We start from the raw sequence: 22235 nt of genomic DNA on the forward strand, positions 1-22235 counted from the left end.
AGCAATACACCCACATCTGGAGACAGCAAGACTGTTGTGGTCTTCCTTTTCATACAAAGATCACAAAGGGGGAGCCAGGTGACAGAGGCTTTCATACAGAAGAAATTCTCGAGCAATCATCTCAACTCACAGGAGGGGAAACTGTGTGCAGAACAGGAAGAGGGGGTAGTTCCTCATTCGATATAGTTGGATCTGGGAGGGAACTCAGAACACATGAGAGGGACACTCCCTTCTGCCATCTTGAATGTGTGGGGGGGGCTTGCAGTGTGTGGGGGGGGCTTGCAGTGTGTGTGGGGGCTTGCAGTGTGTGTGGGGGCTTGCAGTGTGTGTGGGGGCTTGCAGTGATTGTGGGGGCTTGCAGTGTGTGTGGGGGCTTGCAGTGTGTTGGGGGCTTGCAGTGTGTTGGGGGGGGCTCGCAGTGTGTTGGGGGGGGGCTCGCAGTGTGTGGGGGGGGCTTGCAGTGTGTGGGGGGGGCTTGCAGTGTGTGGGGGGGGCTTGCAGTGTGTTGGGGGGCTCGCAGTGTGTGGGGGGGCTCGCAGTGTGTGGGGGGGCTCGCAGTGTGTGAGGGCTTGCAGTGTGTTGGGGGGCTTGCAGTGTGTTGGGGGCTTGCAGTGTGTGGGTGTGTGTGTGGGGGGCTCTGTGTGGGTGTGTGTGGGGAGGCCTCTGAGTGTGTATTGGGGGGGCTCTCTGTGGGTGTTTGTGTGTGTCATTTGCGAGAGATCAAGCTAGTGGCATTGTAAATGACAATGCTATTTATTTATGTTAAAAAAAACATAAATAAAAATATTGTCAAGAGCAATGCCAATAGCTCAAACTTTAACAAAGGCAAAACCATTGCATTGTAAATGCTTGTTCCATCTTCCCTTTACAGCACTGCTTACAGACCCTCAGTCCTGATGATGATCCTTACTCATATGGATCGAAACGCCGTCGACTTTCCAGCAAGACATTAGGCGCCCTGTACTTAGTGGTTTTGAAAAATTGCCAAAACTGTAAAACAAAATTGAACTGTTTGATAAACCACTTTGTTTTTAATCACTGTATATAATTCTTTCACCTTACACTTTGCGCCGTTCACGCTGTTTTCACTGTCACTTGTGTCGCCGTAGTGTCACCCACTTTTTGCACTCGTGCACCTTGTACATCTTTGGGCTGTCACTTGTTATTCATTAATTACAGTGCTGATATCAACTGTAACTACAATTGCCCTAACTTTGCTTATAAATGCTGATAAAATGATGCCTCAGGCACATATGAAAATCAAAATGAGTTTCCTTGTTCTTTGATGGATAATACTGTATGGATATCCTTTATACTTGTCCAGAAATAATACCAGTTGGGATAATGTTTTTTGTATATATCTCTCTACCCCAATCCCAACAAGGTTGAAGGGTTTGCACTCCTGTCTCTTGTACAACAATGCTCTCCCTCAGAGGCGCAACTAGAGCCAAATTTCGGGGGCGGGAGGGGGGGGGGGGGTGGCTGAGGAAAAAGTTTGGGAGGCTGAACCTTTAATCAATAGGCAGAGAGGAGCTGCAGGGGCTCTTAGAAGGGGTGAAACAACAGCAAGGCCTCATTAACATGTAAATGGTGGTAAAGACCTGTGATGAGCTCGGGTGCGGCGGTGTGTATGCCCGGGAAGCTGTCTCATCCCGGGCTGACACACACGAGGGGGGGCCAATTGAATTTGAATTTGAATTTAAAATTATTTATTCAGCGCTCGCATACCACGCGGTTTCATGGCGCTAGTGTTGATCAGTGGCCAAACGGCAGATAAGAATTAGGTCGGATACGCTTGTGTGAACAAGAAAGTTTTAAGCTCTTTTCGAAACAGAGGATAGGACAGTGAGGTGCGAAGTGTGACAGGAAGGGAATTCCAGAAGGTTGGGGCCAGGACTGCGAACCTCGCTCCGCCAGCCCTTTGCTTTTTAAAGCGCGGGATGGTAAGAAGGGCCAAGTGGGCTGAGCGAAGTTCTCTGCCTGGACAATATGGCTTGATAAGGGAACAGATGAACTGAGGAGCAGTGCCCGATCTAGCCTGGTATACAAGACAACCAAGTTTGAATAGGGCACGTTCTCTGACCGGGAGCCAGTGCAACGATTTAAGTAAAGGTGTGACTCGGTGGTATCGGGGTAAGCCATGGATCAGGCGAGCCGCCTGATTCTGCACCAGTTGTAAACGGCGAATCAGGTATGCAGGAGCTCCGTTATAGACTATGTTTCCATAGTCTATGCGGGATAGAACCATGGCTAACATGATGATTTTTAAAGCTGGGGGGGTGAAAAAACGAGAAACCTTCCTAATTACCCTAAGAGAAAAAAAACAAGAAGAGACCACCGAATTGACTTGTGGGTGAACAGTGAGTTGGGAATTAAGGTAAATTCCCAGGGTTTTTACTTTAGTCACCGGGAGTGGAGGGGTACCGAGGGAAGAGGGCCAGAAGGAAGGGGTCCATGGACTGCAGCCACCTCCGGTCAAGATCAATTCAGTCTTGTCCGGATTGAGTTTGAGGTGGCTGCAGTTCATCCAATCTTGGATAAGGATCATGATGGTTTGGACATTTAAAGCAGATGAAGGTGAATGGGAAAGATTGAAGATTAACTGGAGGTCGTCCGCGTAGTTAAATACGGTGACCTCCAGTTGCTGTAACATAAAAATGAGGGGAAAAATATAAAGATTAAACAGAAGGGGAGAAAGTGATGAGCCCTGGGGGACCCCGCATTCTACTTTCCGAGAGGTCGCCTTAAAGTCAGCCAGCCGGACTGCCTGGGACCTCCCAGCCAGGAAGGACTCCAGCCAGGAGAAGGCTAAGCCTTCTATGCCCGCCGCCCAGACACGGTTAAGGAGGATGGTGTGGTCCACCGTGTCAAAGGCGGCGGATAGATCTAGCAAAATCAAGGCTTGCGGGAGGTTGATGTCAATACCTTCCCGCAGCTTGTCCATGACTGAGACGACCACTTTTTCTGTAGAATGCAGGGGACGAAAACCAGCTTGACAGGGGGAGAGGCAATGATTTGCTTCAACGTGTGCGCTGAGTGTGGTGCTAATGTGAGTTTCCAGCACTTTCGCAAGGTAGGGAAGGAGTGAAATGGGGCGAAAGTTAGCGGGCAGAGAGGGATCGGCATCTGGTTTTTTAAGAATGGGGATAACAACTGCTGATTTGTGTAGGGTAGGGACGTGACCCAGAGTGAGTGAAGCATTGAGGAGGGTTAGGGGAGGGGAAGGACAAGCTAGGTAGACTTCCTTAAGAATACTGGCGGGGGCAAAGTCAAGAGGGGAACCGGATTTAATTCGGTGAAGTAGAGGAAAGAGAGTTGCAGTAGTAAGCAATGGGATGTTGGTCAATTTAAGAGTGGTGGGGGGGATGTGGGGATCAACAAAATTGGCGGAAGGCGGGGGAATGTTTTGTTTAATTTTAACTACTTTATCAATAAAAAACTCATTGAGCGAGTCACAGAGGGGTTGGGACGGGAGAATAGCAGCAGTGGCTCTAGAGGATGAGGCAAGCTCATGAACGGTGGAGAAGATTTCCTTCGACTGCGATTCCGCGACCATTATCCTGTTAGTGTAAAACTCAGTTTTAGCTTCCAGGATGCTTTTTTTATAGGTCTGCAGAATTGCCAAGTAAGTTGTTTTTTTGGCAGGGTCGTAGGTTCTTCTCCAAGCACGTTCGGCCCTTCTGGCGGCTAGTTTTTTTTCCTTCAGATCGGTGGTAAACCAGCGGTTAGCTGCATGGATCCGCTTAACTGAGAGGCACTTAAGTGGGGCAAATTCGTCGCCTGCCGTCGTGAGCCAGTTGTTAATGACGGCCAGTTGAGGGGTGACAGGTAAATCAGATAGGTCAGGGCAGGTTTTGACCAGAGTGGAACAAAAGGAGGGCATATCCGTCTTACCCCATTTGCGGACCCAGGTGTTTTTGGGCAGAGGGGGTTTTAACAGGGGTGCAAGGGAGAGGGAAAAGGTGATGATAAAGTGATCCGACCATGAACAGGGGGATATGATAGGAGAAGTAAGTGGAATGTTCAACGCCCAGATTTGATCGAGCGTATGGCCGTGGGAGTGTGTGGAGCTGTAAATCCACGGGACGAAATTCAAACTTTCCATAAGGCCTGTAAAGTCCTTAGATTGTGGAGATTCGGCAGGATCATCAGGCCAATAGTTAAGGTCCCCCAGAACTAACACTGAGGAGTTATTAACAGCCAGAGTGGCCAAGAGGGTTTGAATATTAGGGAGAAAGGAAGGGGTAGATTGGGGGGGACGGTAAATAAGGACGACGGTAAGGGGAACTAGGTGGGAAGTGGAACGGGCTACAAGAAGGTCGACATCAGTGATGGGGGGAGAAGGGAGGGTCTGAAAGTTGAGATCCGAGCGGGCTATTAGAGCCACCCCCCCGCCCCGTTTACACCAATTGGTGTTGCGCGCCTGCTCTCCCTAGAAACTCCAACTGCTGAAGTTGGACTTTCATCCGGACAGCTGTGCTCCTGTGAAATTCTGCATCGAACTAAAGAATAAACCTACTGGTCATTACTCCACCCTGTGCCTCGTCTGCTTCTTCAAGTTTATATTATAAGGATCTGTACTTCACAGATGCTGAAACCTTGACTTCTATGTTGACAATTTGTCAAAGTTTGGGTGTAGTTGCACCCCATGCCTGCTCTAAGGTACCTGCATCTAAATGTCCGCGCAAGTTCTGCTTTTAAAAACAATTTAATAATTTTTGTAAGAAGCAACTTAGTCAATATTTCCAAAACCATAAATCCGTTACAATATATCGTTCACATTTAGTGACCCGCATCCACATCCAAAATGCCGGCTTGAATTACTCACCTTCCGTTGCGACTTCAAAAGCGGGTCCAGCATTCCAGTGCTGCTTTTTGATTTCGGAAGCATTGGTTATGTAAATGGTGCGGCCATCTTGAAATGTCACTTTGCAAGTTTCTAATAGCAGCAACGGAGAGGCGAATATTTTCACAATACTTTCCTTCTACCAAATGTGTCTCACTCGCACACAATAATTATCACTGTTTTACTACAGTAAACGTTCATACTGCCAATAAATAATTTCTTAAAAATGTGAATCCTTCAACCAGCTCTGAGATACACTAAATAATATTTACTTTTTAAGTTCGCTTCCTGATTTACGGAAACGATTCTCTGTGCACAGTAGATTACACGTTTGGCGTATCGAAGTGAGCGCGATTCTTCCCGCGTCATACTATGTTTCCGGGGGACGCCTTTACGGATGGACGTGCCAGGCATCTGCAAACAGGAAGGGATCAGTACACAGTGCCTCAGCTGTTTATTTGATTTTTATCACATGACTGAGCCCTAGTTTACTATATCGGCTTGGCCCTTGTCTGGGTTTCCCCTCTAAATAATAGGTTCAATGGAACTGCGGAGAGGGACATCTCTGTCGGTCGCGTCAGGCCTGCTGTGCCTCCTACTGGTGGTGTTGCCTGCGTCCGAGTCAAAGGTGAGGCACTTTTACCGCCGCATTGACTGGGGGATATCCAATGTTGAAAATGGAAGACATTTACTCGGGGAACCACCAAATTGTGGGTGTTGGTGTTTCACCAGGAAGAGCGCGCAGTCACGGGAGCTTTTCAGTAAAAGTGATCCCATTTATCATTTTTTTACATACTCCAACCCCGAATAAATGAATGGGTGTAGATGTGTTAAAGCTATTTTGCCGTAATTAGTCACAAATATACTTCGTTATAAGTAACTTGTGGGTTAATGCACATGATGCAGAGATGTATGGTTCTGGGTAATATAATAATCACAATAAGGGTAAAGTAATTCAGGTGGTTAATGCACTTTCTAGGGAGATTTGTACGTGGTCCCTGATCATAGGCAGTGCCACTGAATAATGCTGGAAGGTTGGACCAAATTATGTAGCAGAGTTGCTTATATTATGAGGCAAGAAAAGGTAAATTATGCCACATAATGAGGCACGTTTTAGAATAGTATTGCTAAATTGTTTTGTCATTTTTAGGTCTTACCTACGCAGTGCATGCTCTGCAAGACATATGGTTTACAATTAAGTGGATTTATAATCAGCCTACAGCATACCATTAGTTGTTTTCTTTGTCATTTGCAATCCTTCACTATATATTTATTTATAAGCGTTTTAGCAGTATTCCTGACTAGGCAATGTGCTTTCCTACTTTTAACAAGCGTACAGTTTCTTATTTATGTTGCGTTCACCCTATCTGCCATTTCTAGGGACACTTTTATTTACTTACACCCACAATTGTACTACTCTAAGCCACTTCATTCCGGTTTTCTCTACTCCGCTGTATCCCTCTCTATGCCACTCAACTCAAGCACAATCTGTTCTACAACACACCACCCCTACAGCCACCGTTACTTTACACAATGCCATTCACTCTGCGCAACTGTAGCCTGTGCCACTCCACCGTGCCACTCTACCCCACTCTTCTCTGTGCCTCTCTACTCTATGCTAATTTATTTTATGCTACTCTTTGCCACTCCTTTTCAGTCTAGTCCTACTCCACCCAGCCCCACTCTCCTCTACTCCACTCCACTCTCTTTCACGCCTCTTCACTTGACGCCATTCTACTGCATACTGCTCCATTTTACTGTCATTCTACGTCGCCCTGCACAACTCTACTCTATGCCCTTCTACTCTACACCACTTTACTATACACCACTCAATGCTACGTCTCTCTAATCCACTCTACGGCACTTCACACCACTCTCCTCCATGCCACTGCACATTATGCATGCCACTAACTTTTAGCCATGCAGAACAGTAGCCATGGTGCTGTTCAGCATGGCTAAAAGACATCGCCAAAGCTCTCACATAGGTGCGACCTATTGGCTTTGCCAATGTTGTTGCACGTGCTAACACTGTCTGGAAAAAGATTTGACCTTCTTAGTACCAGTTTTATACTCCAATTGAGCAAAAAATACAACTATGGGATGACTAGTCAACCCTTGCAAAGAGCCTTCTACTAAGTAGGAACACATGTTGCTATATTTTTAAGTAACACTTGACCCATTTGAGCTAGAAACTATTTTTTGGGTAAAATCTACAGACTATGCAGCAGAGGATGGATTATGTGGCAGATTCGTAATTATGCAGAAAACAAGATGGTTGCAGAATCGCATAATTCCAGAGGCCCTCTTTTTAGATAAACAATTAAACACTTCAAGGGGCTGGTGTTTCTATTGCTTAGAACAAGCATACTTTTCTGGGCACTGATTTATATTTCATGTAAGAAATGGCAATGGGTTAATGTTCTTTCCCATAAATCGTTATTTCGACTATTGGTCAAGAATTACAATTGGGTAACATTGCTCAGTACGTTATGCACCCATCTGCTTTTAACCTGGTATGCATAATTCCTCCAGGTTTTAACTCAGTATTTTGGTACTTAAGGTTTATGAAATGTGTTCACTTTAAGAGTAATAAATACTTTATTGAGGGTGGAAAACTTTCTCTTTGTGTTTTGTTCTATATAAATGATTGATAGTGTTATTACACACATAGTTGAAGCTGACATTCTTACAAAGCACACATTCTTATACTGGGAACACAAGTAAAAAAAACGTTACATTCTCTTGTTCTCTTCAGGAAACCTTTTGTTACACCCGAGTGTACAATTCCATTGTTTTTTACGTGATCTGCAGGCAGGGTTCCAACTGTGCTTCTTCTTTTGACCACCACCAAGCACTCCCTGCATAGCACTCCATACAGAACAAAGGAGTTGGTACACCATCAGCTATTTACCTGAACCCACCTGTGGATTGCAGCCTCACATGGTGAAGCAAAGTTAATGCGTGAAGCCCTTGCAGCCCAGCATCCACGGCACAATTGGGAAATTTGACTGGCACTGGCATGGATGACGGTTCCAGCTCAGGAAGAGTTCCCAAGACCAGGATCTGTCTCTCTTCTACTAGAACTGATATCTGCCTGGTCGATATCACTGCAGATGGTTAATGCAAAAGAGCTTGGGCAGTGCAGCGGTCAATATCGCAAACTTCCTTGAGCAGGTTTAGATGAGCTACCTATCACCACATTCTTTTTATTCCATGGGTCTCATCAGAATGCAGTCCAAACAATGTTAATCATACAAGATCATTCACGAGGAGCCAGAGTTAAACCCCATGTTTTGTGCACAGCCCTCCAAAGTGGAAATGTAGCCAGTGCATTATACAGCAAGCTCCTCTGTACCCAGAAATGGACCATGTATGACACCAGTGTGAATGAGCTGATAGATAACATCAATCAACAACTTGCCCGGTTGACTATAGCTGTGCGATGTTCACAAAATGATCATCAGTTCCCGGGCTAGCAGTGCGCCAGGGCCGAATGGGCTACCAAAGGGTCTGTTTAAAAAGGAACTCATTATATGGGCAGAGAGGCTCTTAATACTGTGTAGATTGATAATACTGTATAGATTCATTTTACAGACGGAAGTCCTTCCTAAGATCTGGAGGTGCTCAATAATCCATCCAGTACACTAAGATGGGGATACCACAAACCCAAAAAACTACAGTCTGATCGCACTAATTCTCATCAAGAACAAATACTTTGCAGGGCTTTTGCTATAAGGTCTTGAGGTGTAGGTTAATAAAAGAGGGACCATTCCCCGTAATCAAACTGGATTTAATCAAAAACTGGGCTGTCAGTCAATTCTGATGACCATCTCTATGCTTATAGATCGCATCTTACAAAAGCAATCATTACTATATGCATACTTTGTAGATTTCAGGGTATCACTCAATTGGATGTCAAGGAAACTCCTTGTAGGGGAAAACAGCGATCTTGAGGGGGTTACATCAGGGCTCCTGCAAGTGATAAAACTCTTTTATTCAGTCAAAAAAGGTTAAATAAGCAAGGTCTGTGGCAGATGGGCGGCACTTACTCGGAGAAAGTCTCAGAATACAAATATCTTGTGGTCTGATTTAAACTCTAGAGTGTCCTTTCAAAAACAAAAAGACTCCATTAAAAATAAAGCCTACACCCTTCAGGCTACTTTCCGGAGGACAGCAAAATTTGTGTAAAGGCCCCAGCCTGGAATCAGATCGTACGGTCATTTAAGCAATGTTTCTCCGGTCTCTAACATTTGGAAATGAGATCATGCTGGGAATTGATGCAAAGTTGGCAGACACACTGCATACTGTATTATGGAATAAGCTACATAGTGCGGGGCAAGGCGCTCATGCTCTTTATATGGAAATTTGCTATGGTGATCTACATGTCTGAGAGGTATGGTCTTTGGACATTGATCAGAATGAAATTTTAAAAAGTGCTTAACGCCAATGCCCGTTTTGTTAGTAAACTCTTTGATAAAGAAACATAGGTCAAGCGGCCCGACATCTGGTTGTTTTAGTTTCTTATAACTCGCCAAGAAGGCAATTGTATCTGGAAATGAAGTATTAAAGACAAGCAAATAGTCGACTAATTGCCCTCCTTCTCGGGGCGCTGCCAACACTGGACCACATTCCGAAGTGGCAAAACCAACCACCTGAGGCAAATTGTATACTTTGTGGAAAGGTCACTGAAACAACTATATAGGTAATATGCCTGTGTCTCATGTTATTAGAAGCACCCAAACGACCACTCCGGTATGAGTTCAACACATTTTAACATGTAGGCAGTCCGTTATAGCATTCCTGAACTTGCTAAACACTGCACTGTATGTTAGATGAATGAGAATCTTGTCTGTATTCATGGGCATCCTCAGGACTCTAGAGATCCAGGTGAGAAGTGGGACTTAAGTTTACTCCTGTATTTTTTATCGGAGGTATCCCCAATGTTTAAGGATGATTTAAGATGATATTTTATTGTTGCTACGCTTATGTTTAGCAATTTTAATAGCAGGCGTGTTCCCTTCCTTATACTAACGTTGCAACATGTTTTTACATTTTCTTAAATGAAATCCACTGCAAATAAAATTATTATGATGAACACATTTTTTATTAGTTATGTTTTTCTTCCCATGCAAATGTTGCTGCATGTTTTAGCTTACGTTAAACAACATATATAGCAACTCAAATTGACAAGATGTATACAATTGATATAATGAGTGGACTTGTTTCTTTGGAATCTTGTTTCCATATATAGGCACAATAGCAGATCTGAGTCTGGGCTTTTGCATTAGGCTCTTCTTTGTCTTTGCATTGTTTTTATCACGTTTCAATTCACTCTAAAGTCTTTGTATTAACGATACAAGAAATAACAAGCATTGGCATAGCCAATAGGTCTCGCCTTTGGGACCTTATAAGTATTTAGTCCTGCAACAGTTAATGTTGTTGCACCAAGGACATTGTGTTGCATAACTAAATACTTATAAGGTCCCAAAAGCGAGACCTATTGGCTATTCCAATGCTTGTTTTATTTCGACACTGTAATAACTCGCACCAAAGCCTCTCTCTTCATCCTAATGGGATTGTAATGTCGTTTGACAATCAGAGCCTTTGAGGAGCAGAGATATTTCTAACTCCTGGTACATTCGTCTTTCAATGCGATACATTCTGCAGATTTGTATCATTAAAGTAATGTGGAAATTACCATTGAGGAGTGACAGAGCCACAAAGGGGCAGTGTTACGGTGCTATGTTGCAAGGTCACTGCAAATTCTTTTTGCATATGCCGTGTTACTCCGAGTGACCGCGTTCCAACTGCAGATAAAGAAGTGTCTGACATAGAGCTTTTGAAAAGGCAGCTTTTGTTTGGCACCAAGAAATAGCTGCTAGCCTCTTCACAACTATCCTCAGTGTTTTACTTTCATGAGGCAAATTCAAGCTCAGGACACTGTACACTGTAGTGAATAGGTCTCAGGAAGAAGAAACCGTAAATGAGTAAGTCACAAGAGTAGAAATGTGGACATGTATACTACCAAAAATCAATTGGGGGGGATGGGAATAGACCACTTGTAACTACGTAGCTAGGGTTTCTTATGGCGCTGGTTGACCCTCCTCATAAAAAACCCTCATACATGCACGTAGATGGTGTGGCGGTATATCTTAATTCTCCGTCGTTTTACGTTGCGTTAGTGCATCATCATAGGGTTTTTTGTTTCGCTGTATGCTAACCTCCACCCGGAGGTAACCACTGGATTCGTAGTAGTGTCCAGAGAAAATATCAAGGGGTCCATTAGGATATCGGGGGATTGCCTCCGCCAGGGTGGCGGTGGCCACCGCCACCCTGACGGAGGCAATCCGCCCGACAACCACTCTCGTTTTCCCCTCCGCCAGATTAGGATGGCGGAGGGGACAGCGGCGGACGGAAAGACCGTCCGCCGCTTTACCGCCGCGGTCGGCTACCACGGCGGTAATAGATTAATATGGTGGCGGTGTCCAATGGACACCGCCAGCCATATTACGATGGCAAAATGTGTGGGCCTTTCCGCGGCGGCAATGCCGCCACGGAAAGGCAGGCGAAGATTTCTGCAGGGCCCCCAGGTTGCCGCCACTGTCGGGGGGGCACATGGGGGGTACCTATGGTACCCCCCCCCACATTTACATATACAAAGCGGCAAGCACCGCGCGGTGCCTGCCGCTTTCCATGTGTGAATGCATCAACTTATGTTTTACATTGTGGCGGGCGGTGCAGAGCGCACCGCCCGCCACAATGTAAAAAATATAGGATGTGCCCGCCACTGTGGCGGGCACATCCTAATACCCCCAACGGGACCCCCGCCCTTATGGCGGGCGGTCCCGATCTCCATTAGGGTGGCGGGCGGAAAAAGTCTGTCCGCCACCCTAATGGACCCCCAAGTGTTCAAAAAATGGTGAGTTAAAATTCTTTGGATCATCTTCAAAAAGTGAATATTTATTGAAAAAAGATGATTCAAGAAATTAAATTTTTTTGATGTGTAGTTATGGATCAGGTTACTGAATCTTCTATACAATATAAAAAAAATTAGGGCGACATGTTTCAGCCCCACTGTGCCCAGCCGGTTCTATGGGGCTTTCTTCAGGACCAATGTAAAAAGCATGTACATACACAACTTGTGCAGCAACTAGAAGTGGTTCTGTGTTCCACTCTAAATAGACTGAGGCCAATAGTCGAAAAAAGAAAACAAAAAAGACATCTGCATATCTATTACCCCTGTATTAAGCTTCAACATATTTTGTGCTTAGCTTCTATTCAGAGTTTGCTATTTGTGCTCTTTATATTGATACGGACATCTCAGGGTGGCTGGAGATTGGCTATATTGATTGTGCTGAAGACTATGGGTTCTTAGCAAGCTTAAAATTTCTATACACCCCTCTCAATAGGGGGAGTGGCTGGTTAATTCAGTAGGGCAGTTACAGTTTAACGAGGTCTTGATATTCCTAATCTCGTGCCATACACTCTTTTCTCATTTGTACACGGATGTAGTTTCAAAACGTGCTGCTCTGTACTTATCATTAAATTAGATGAATATTCAATGTCAAGGCAGGGTGACTAATGCGATTCAACAAGGAGCGTAATTGCGATGTTGCTCATCGCGTGCCTAGATGTACGTTCGTTTACCTTAGTACACAAATTCGGTTTTAAATCGAGTTACTCTGCACTTATCATAAAATGCGACAATTATTCATGGCTAGGCAAGATGATTTTTGTGAGTCAAACGCTGGCGCGTTCGTGATGTCAATAATCTCGCGCTCTTAGTCTGTATTTATTCGTACCTTATAATCATAAACTTATCACTATACAAAACATCATGCGTTTCATTACTTCAATATGTGGCATTCTTTACTTCCTCTGGGAATCAGAGAAAGTATCTCGGTTTTCTGTAGTAAAGAAATATCTGTCAATAAGCGGTCTTACTTGTAATGGCGGTTGGAGGTTCCCTCATCCCTCTCTCCTTACCGGCATAAAGGAATTCCCTTGCTTGTGCTTACTCTGCCCCCGGAAGTCAGGGAAGATTATGCAAACGTCCATTTTCTATCTTCATTTTTAGTGAAGATAGACGAAAAACTACATGGTTTTATCCTTTTCTATCGAAAAAGTATATTGTGATTAAAAATAGCAAATTTGATGCTCTTTTGAGTATTGTGAATATTGTAAATATAGAATAGTGAAAATGTTATTCTAAAAAGTGAAGCATGCTTTTTAATTTTCAACATATACCAACAACGATTGCAGTGTTGGTGCATATTGCTCTTTTTAAGTGATGCATATTGCTCTTATTAGTGGCGGCCAACAGGTGAAAGGAAAATAATATAAATAAAGTACGAGGGACCATATTTACGGGAAAGCAAATTCTCTTCCCGTAATTGTGTATTCTGGTGTGGTAACTTTTTTTTGTAAAAGTGTTTCCTATTAAGTGTTGATAGTTCATCCTCTTTATTATAGTACATTCAAGGTGAGTGGATTATATAGCTCGTGAGTGACAGTTTCACGCTGCAAAGGGTTGAAAAGGAAAAAATCAATGTTCCGATGGTCACTATTCCCAATTGACTTTCAATGGTTTCAAGTTGGTTTTTATTCGACTTTTCTTCCTTTATTGTAGGTGGGAATGAATTTTAATATTTTGAATGTTCAAAGAGAGCTTGGCAGGTGTCTCTTCTTCTTAATTATTTGATAACAAAATCTGGTTCAAAAATTTAATTCTTCAGTCCACATCTAGATCTGATCAGTACAGTTGGTGCCAGGGCAGATCATCATTGAGTCCTTGGCTATTTGTTTTCAAACGAGCTACCCATCTTTGTTCTTTTTCAAACAAAATTTGCGCTGCATTGTTGTTTTTTATCAATAACGTTTCTATGATTGTCCACTTTATTTCTTCAACTGTGTGGTTAGAATCAATAAAATGTTTACTCATTTTCTTGGTAATTTATTTGGTCTTGATTTTGCTCTTATGCTCACCAATTCTCACTTTGGCTTTGCGGCACGTCATGCCAATATATTTCAGACCACATGAGTTACAATTGGTATGTTGCCGTTGTGTCCAGACTAGATTTTCAGACAATGTGAGAGTTTTTGTGGCTGATGTTAGCTTACATACTGCACAGGATCCACAGGAATAATGTCCTGTTACAAGATTCATATTCAAGGCTGTCATAATACTTTCTGTCCCCATTCCTTGTTGCTGTCGTGTATGAACCAGCATGTCTTTTAGATTTTTAGTTCTGCGAATCTTAGTTTTGGCCAATCTAGTTTTCCTGATGTGATGATTTTCCAATTCTTATTGATTATCTTTTTCACTGCGTTTATGGCTGTGTTATAAGTTGTTACGCATGTGATTAGGTTCTCTGTGCGCTCTTTTGGTGTTGTTTCTAAGAGACATTCTCGCGGTTGGTGTTTTCTGACACTTGCGGATTGTCTTCATCGGGAAACTCTTTTCACCAATTTTTCAGTCAGATCATTTGCTTGTTTTTTATAATCTTGAAGTTTACTGCAATTTCGTTTGAGCCGTAAGAATTGGCTATTGTCCCTTAATGGTCTTGCGTGGAAGCTTTTATATGACAGAAGACTGTTTTTAGCCGTAGGTTTGTAATATGTTTTTGTCTGGATCTTGTTGTTTTCTACATATACAGTTATGTCCAGAAAATCTAATTTCTTTCTGTCTGACGTGAAGGTGAATTGCAAACATTCGTCTCTGTTGTTTAGCCAATGGATGCATTCTTGTCCTTCCAGATGACAATGAAGTCATCTAAAAACGTTTCCAAAACACTATTTTGGAAAAGAAAGGGTTGTCATTATTCAGGACATGTTTGTTTTCAAATTCACTCACACAGAGTCCTGCTACTGACGGTGCTAAGGCACTTCCCATGGAAGTGCCATGGCATTGTACAAAAAGTGTACCATTGGATTAAAAAAAAAATTCTTTCAATGCCAATCTGCAGCACTCTAAGACAAAGTGTCTAGGTGTTTTATATTGCCAATGATCAGAAAAGAGAATGTTTTCTAGGGTCTCAAGAGTGTCTTGTTGAGGAAGGTTGGTGTAGAGACTTTCTACATCTAAACCAACTATAATCATTTCTTCTACATCGTAAGGCATACCGATGAGTTGGTTTAACAAATCTCTGGTGTCCTTTTAAATAGGTAGGAGTTTTCTGAACCAATGGTTTTAAAAATTGGTCTGCAAATTGAGATAAAGGTTCAAGAATTGAACCTATTCCAGAGACAATCGATCGTCCTGGCGGTGGAGATCTATTTTTGTGAGTCTTAGGTAGTGAATAGAAATACAGTGTTTTTGGTTTTTGTGCAATTAGAAAATCCGCTTCGTGTTTTATAATCCAAGAGTTTGTTGCTGCTTCATTTGCCATTAATTTGATGGAATTTTGTAATCTCAAGGTAGGCTCTATGGTGATCTTTCTGTAGAATTTTGCATCAGAGAGGAGTATAAGGCATTGTTGATTATATCCTTCCTTATCTAGGAGGATGATATCTCCCCCCTTGTCGGCGGGTTTGATTATTATATTTTCATTCTTCCTCAGTTGATCAAGTGCTTTTTGTTCCTCTTTCGTAATGTTAAAGAAAGGTTTTTTGATTGTACGTTCAACCTCTCCTGCCTCTTTCATGATAGCTTGTTCGAATGTTTGTATTTCAATAGGTACCATGCTGTTGGGGGGGGGGGGGGGTTGAATGTAGATTTTCTCCTTGGGTTGTATCACTTTCTTGTATTGGATTCTCCTTCTCACTGTTAAAGGCCTTGAGTTTTAACTTTCGAAAAAACTCTGCTAGCTCACATCTTCGTTTTAACGTATCTAGGGTAGGTGTTGTTACAAATCCCAAACCTTTGTTCAAGACCTGCACTTGGTTGTCTTTGAGCACCGTATTTGTCAAATTCACTAGGAGCAATTAATTGAGCTCGGTCCTGGTTTCTCTTTTGACAAAAGGCGGCTGTTGCGTATTTTGCTGTCCCATATTTTGCTGTCCCATCATTTGTGGTCCCATCATTTGTGATGTTGTGGCATGTCATGATTATATTGTTTCTGCCTCTTCTGGGGAGGTACCCTTCTTCACTCCATTCCGAATTATCTGAGGAATTACCTCCTGCGGATTCGTTGTCTGTTGTTTGTTCTGGTATTATGTAATCCTCTTTGGAGTACGGGTGCGTTTTTCCTTGTGTGAAGAGTTTCAGGTCTTTTCCTAATGTTTGTATTTTGTTCTGAGTGATGAAATCTCTTGTCCCGTTTATCCCTTTATTTAATTCTTCCAGTCTTTTTTTGTAAACTGTAATGTGTACTGTTGTTTTAAGTTTTGCTTCACTTATTTGTATCTTCACAGTCAAGGCCTATGACAACCTAGTTGCAGTTTTGATAATTAAAACGAAATAATCACGGGTACATTTACAAAAGTTGAGGACCAATCTTTTCTAAAAGTTAAATCATGAAGAAAAATGCGAGTTGCATTATGTACCCACAGTTCTCTTGGGGCAACATTTGTTATGAGGTATTCTGTCATTATTAGACCGTGGATAGCTGTTCTGACTTGTTCTCTTCGGTCAAATCATCCCAACCATTGGTCTGTGCCAATGTTTGTGTTAGTTCAGAGTTTTGTAGCAGTGGTGGTACGGATAGGATCTCACTAATATCGTCTTAAGTATAGTTCAGGCCAGAATTCCCTGCCATTTTGGTTGTCGTAATATCCCTTATTGCAAATTAAAAAATCTGGTATTACTCTTGATATCCTTGTATTATTGGGATAACTTCTCTCAAGAAAGTTTTTTTGTCTCCCACAGCTGCACGCTGCTTAATTCGTTTTCGGGGAACCAGAGAAAGTATCTCGGTTTTCTGTAGTAAAGGAAGCTCTGCCAATAAGGAATATCAAGATCTCGTTAAACTGTAACTGCCCTACTGAATTAACCGGCCACTCCCCCTATTGAGAGGGGTGTATAGAAATTTTAAGCTTGCTAAGAACCCATAGTCTTCAGTACAATCAATATAGCCAATCTGCTGCCACCCTGAGATGTCAGTATCAATATAAAGAGCACAAATAGCAAACTCTGAATAGAAGCTAAGCACAAGATATATTGAAGCTTAATACAGGGGTAATAGATATGTACATGTCTTTTTTGATTTTGTTTTCTTTTTTCGACTATAGGTACTATTGACCTCAATCTATTTAGAGTGGAACACAGAACCACTTCTAGTTGCTGCACAAGTTGTGTATGTACATGCTTTTTACATTGGTCCTGAAGAAAGCCCCATAGACCCGGCTGGGCACAGTGGGGCTGAAACATGTCGGCCTAATTATTAAATATTTTATAGAGGATTCAGTAACCTGATCCATAACTACACATCAAAATGTTTTATTTGTTGAATTATCTTTTTTCAATAAATATTTTTTTTTGAAGATGATCCAAAGAATTTTAACTCACCATTTTTTGAGCACTTGATATTTTCTCTGGACACTACTACGAATCCAGTGGTTACCTCCGGGTGGAGGTTAGCATACAACGAAACAAAAAACCCTATGATGATGCACTAGCGCAACGTAAACAGCTGCGAATCAAGATATACCGCCACATCTTCTACGTGCGTGTTTCACTGTCTTTTATGAGGGTCAACCAGTGCCATAAGAAACCCTGGCTACGTAATTACAAGTGGTCCATTCCCCCCCAATTGATTTTTGGATCTATAGCTTGGAAGCTTAATGGATTTCAATTTCTCCCCCACCCCCCATTTTGATTGAAAACGACATGTATACTAAATCATCCTTAATATTGCTTTACTAATGTATGAGTATTCACAATGTACTCATGCCATGCACAAATAATTAATACCTGTATGTTAAAGTAAGGTATTCGGTATATTGGAGACATATAAAGAGGTTTCTAACTTGATTGTGTACATTATGCATGCACAAAGTTGTGAAAAATATGAAATTCTATACAATGCGACAATCTGAGCTTTCCGGGAGTATTCATCTGGTCACACATGCAATTGTACTTAGTCTGCAAATGCACAGTGTAAATGTTTAACAAAAGTTCATACAAACTTTGTTTTCCGTCTGCAAAATATTATTTCCACTGGTGAAACACCTTTCCTTGTACACCCACTAATTTTGAGAATGTTCCTTCCGCCTTTCCCAGCCTCTCTCCTGTCAGTAACTGAAGTAAATATCCAACTTTACTAACAATGCAAATGCCCCAGGGTAACATTTGTGAATATATATCCACTTACTCGTGTTATTATGCCTTCACTAAATTTCCACAGCATTCCTGCAGCAAAGAGCAACCTTACGCATATATACAAATATATATATATATATATATATATATATATTTTGTATTTTATTACATATTTCACAGGTTACACTGCCATTCACCTACAACCCTGAGGCCGGCGGCTGATTCATCCGAATTAAAGTACACAGCTTGGATTGCCAACAACCCAGAGGGCAGGCAGTGGAATTCTACCATTATGCTCCCTAGCCTGGAAAACAAACTGCAATATAGTCCATTTTTTCTTACATAATAACAAACTTAACCCCTTTATCCCTTCCGCCCCCACCAACTGCCATTTTATCAAATCAAGAGGCGAGCCCCTTCAATTAGGAGTCCATCAGTCTGCCACGTCGTCCACATCCAAGCAATCTGTGCACAATCAACAGTTTACATCCCATTTAATCAATGCGCAGTGACATGTCTACGCCCCATCTCTAATCATATCGCCAACGGTGGCTGGCCACCCAGGTCCATTCTGCCACCTCTCGTAGCCTAGTTCCTCTGGAGGTCCGCTCCACCCAATCGTAACCAGTTAGCAAAGGGTCCCATATCAACGTCTACATGAGCTCCATCGCACGCCAACACAACCTAAACATCATCTCCTACGCTGACTACACTCAACTGATCCTCTCCCTCACCAAAGACCCAACCACCGCCAAAACCAACCTACACGAAGGGATGAAAAACGTAGCCGAATGGATGAAGAACAGCCGCCTAAAACTGAACTCGGACAAGACGGAAGTCCTCATCCTAGGAACATCCCCCTCTGCCTGGGACGACTCATGGTGGCCCCCGGCACTAGGCAGCGCACCCAAACCAACGGACCATGCTCGCAACTTAGGATTCATCCTAGACTCCTCCCTCTCCATGACCAAACAAGTCAACGCCGTCTCGTCATCATGTTTTAACATCCTACGCATGCTCCGAAAGATCTTCCGATGGATCCCCACCGAAACTAGGAAAATGGTCACTCAAGCACTTGTCACCAGCCGACTAGACTACGGAAACACCCTCTACACCGGAACCACAGCCAAACTGCAGAAAAGACTTCAACGCATTCAGAACGCCTCCGCCCGACTCATCCTGGACATACCTCGACACAACCACATATATCAGAACACCTGAGAAACCTGCACTGGCTCCCTATCAGCAAGAGAATCACGTTCCGTCTCCTCACTCACGCACACAAGGCCCTCCACAACCTAGGACCCAGCTACCTCAACAATCGCCTATCCTTCTACACCCCCACCCGCCAACTACGTTCGTCCAACCTAGCCCTCGCCGTGATTCCACGCATCCGTAAAGACACCATGGGAGGAAGATCCTTCTCTTACCTGGCGGCCAAGACCTGGAATTCCCTCCCCTCTCACCTCCGTCTTACCCAGAGCCACCTCTCCTTCAGGAAGCAACTCAAGACCTGGTTATTCAATCAGTAACGAACCCCTTTCCCTTAAGCGCCTTGAGACCCTCTGGGCGAGTAGCGCGCTATACAAATCTCTGATTTGACTTGACATATGTCAGCCGGACGAGATCTACTTGGCAACAGTTCCCAGAAGACAGATAATTGATCCTTAAAATACTTAACCGCCCTGATCCAGTCAGCTACCGCAGGGGGTTTTTGTTTCTTCCAGTGGATAGCTATCTGTCTTTTCGCAAGCAACAGCATCATGGCCGTGAGCTTACGGTGTTCTTTCGGGATTTCTAGTACATACCCTAGCAATGCCATCAACAGCGTTGCCTGTAATGGTGTATTAATCACGTGTCCCACATGCCTAAATATGTCTGTCCAGTATTTTGCGATGGGTCCACAATCCCAGGCCAAATGAGTAAAAGTGGCGCCCTGAGCTCCGCATCTCCAACACTCTGCATCTGGGTGCAGGCCCAAACGATGCAGCTGTGATGGTGTGCAATATAATCTATGCAAAAATTTAAAGTGGATAAGCTGCAGTCTATAATTCGGCGAAAGGTGTTCCAGCTGAGAGCAGCAGAACTGCCACTGTTTATCAGTAATGATTAAATCTGCATCTTTTTCCCAGTCTGCTTTGAAAGTAGCATAAGTGATTGGAGATTCTACCTGTGTTATGCTGTAGATACGTGTAATAAGTTTGCGGGGTGATGGATTCAACAAAACATTCTCCAGCGCAGGCAGGGTAGGCGGCGCGCTTGGAAACTCCTTATACCTGGACATGCATGCTGCCCTGATCTGGTAGTATAAGAGCATATCGGACCCAGTGGGTGTCTGTGGATCGCACATCTGCGTTAGTGTTAGACATTCCCCTTCTGGAAATAAGTCACTCCCTTTCTCTAGCTTGTGTGATTTAGCCCTTTTCTTAATTGCTTTTTTTAAGAGGGTTCAGTAGTGGATTATCTCCTATGGGCATAGATGGCGCATAAAGCACCTCCTGTCATGCCCTCTTTGCAATTCCCATCCTCGCCCAATCCTCCGCCTCCACCGTGTCCATTTCCTGTTTTGTACGTTTATATGGTTTGTATATGGCCGTGTTAAGTTGGAGTGGCGCGTTTCTGTCTATTTCTATTGCCACATGTGGTTGGAATGGTGTAGGGTGGTGCCAGAAGTGCAGGAACTGCGCTTGCGCACTGTAGGCGTAAAGTTCGAAGTCTGGGGCGCCCAACCCACCCTGTGTGAACGGCAATGTCAGTATTTTCCAAGATATTCGGGGTTGCTTACCCGCCCACACTAGTTCCAATATATTTGAACTAAGTCGTTTAAAAAAGTGGGCATTCAATGGCATTGAAATGTTCACGAACAAATATAAAAAATTTGGGCAGGACCACCGTTTTAGTAATGGCAATGCACCATGTCAAGGACAACGGGAGACCCTTCCATCTTGACATCTTGCTCTCCAGCCAATCCATTGTTTTACCGTAGTTTGCCACCCAGATTTCCTGCAGATATCTACTAATTTGAATACCTAGATATCTCGTTTCCCCTTCTGCCCATTGTATCGGATATTCTGAGTCAAACGGTACTGTGGTGTCTGTGAGCGGCAATATCACAGATTTCTTCCAGTTAATCTGTATTCCAGTCAGTTCGCCATAACGTGTCAGTTCTCTCATCACCTCGTCGAAGTTTTCTCTAGGATTGGTCAGATAAATATATCGTCCGCATACATCGATATTAAAAGGCCCCTGGACCTGAGCCCACTGCTTTTCTGGGTATTATACTGACGGAGCCTGGCCGCGAGCGGCTCTGTGGCTATGGCGAACAATAATGGTGACATTGGGCAGCCCTGCCTCGTTCCTCTAGTGATGTTAAAGGGCTCAGACACCTGCCCATTTATTTTGACCCCCGCTGTCGGGTTCGTGTACAGTATTTGGTCTGTCTGATGAATAAGGGGCTAAGGCCTAAGCGGGTCAAGAAGGTAAAGAGGAACTTCCACTCCAGGGAGTCAAACGCTTTAGTAGCGTCCAATAGCGCCGCTGTGGCCTGCACATGGGGGCTAAATATTGGAGTATGCCAAAAATCGTTCTCAGGTTATGGGCAGTGTAGCGGCCCGGTATAAATCCTGACTGGTCTGGCAGAGCTATCTGCGGTAGCATAGGCTGTAACCTATTCGCTAGTAACTTGGCGTATATTTTCGCATCTAAGTTAATCAGTGATAACGGACAGTACGAATCCGGCTTGGTCGAATCTTTGTCCGGCTTCAATATGGTTATTACAGTGGCCTCCCGAAGTGTCGGAGGGAGTACACCAGTTTCCATTGCTTCTAAATATACCTGTAGTAATTTGGGGGCTCGGATATCAGCATATTCTTTGTAAAATGCTGCTGTTAGGCCGTCAGTCCCTGGGGCTTTATCTGCAGGCATACTATTTATGACTTGTTGGCGTCGTCCGCAGTGATCAGCATCCCCATGTATTCTCGGGACCCATTTTTAGGTCTCGGCTAGAAGCGCGTTCTCGCCAGAGAACTATAGCTGTCGGCTCAGCCGACAACGAGTGGAGACAAGAGCTGGCCACACGCGCAGCATTGTCTATGGCATAGGCGGATTCCGACGCGCGCCTTCGGATTGGGTCGCAGAGTAATCTAAACTTGCAGGAATAAAATAAAGAGTTAATCAGCCACTTCCAGCGCT

General features: G+C 43.6%; 1 protein-coding gene across 1 annotated transcript in view; it reads left to right on the plus strand.

Annotated features, from left to right (window-relative positions):
* Nucleotides 1–5215: 5215 nt before the first annotated feature.
* The window catches only part of TMEM9B (TMEM9 domain family member B), a 231768-nt gene continuing 214748 nt past the window's right edge, over nucleotides 5216–22235 (plus strand). Inside the window, exon 1 of the mRNA XM_078680984.1 lies at nucleotides 5216–5474. Coding sequence (XP_078537110.1) covers nucleotides 5388–5474 — 87 coding nt within the window. The 5' untranslated portion in view covers nucleotides 5216–5387. The remainder of the gene's footprint in view (nucleotides 5475–22235) is intronic.

The sequence above is a fragment of the Lissotriton helveticus genome, chromosome 3_1, assembly GCF_964261635.1.
Source record: "Lissotriton helveticus chromosome 3_1, aLisHel1.1, whole genome shotgun sequence".
Classification (NCBI taxonomy): Eukaryota; Metazoa; Chordata; class Amphibia; order Caudata; family Salamandridae; genus Lissotriton; species Lissotriton helveticus.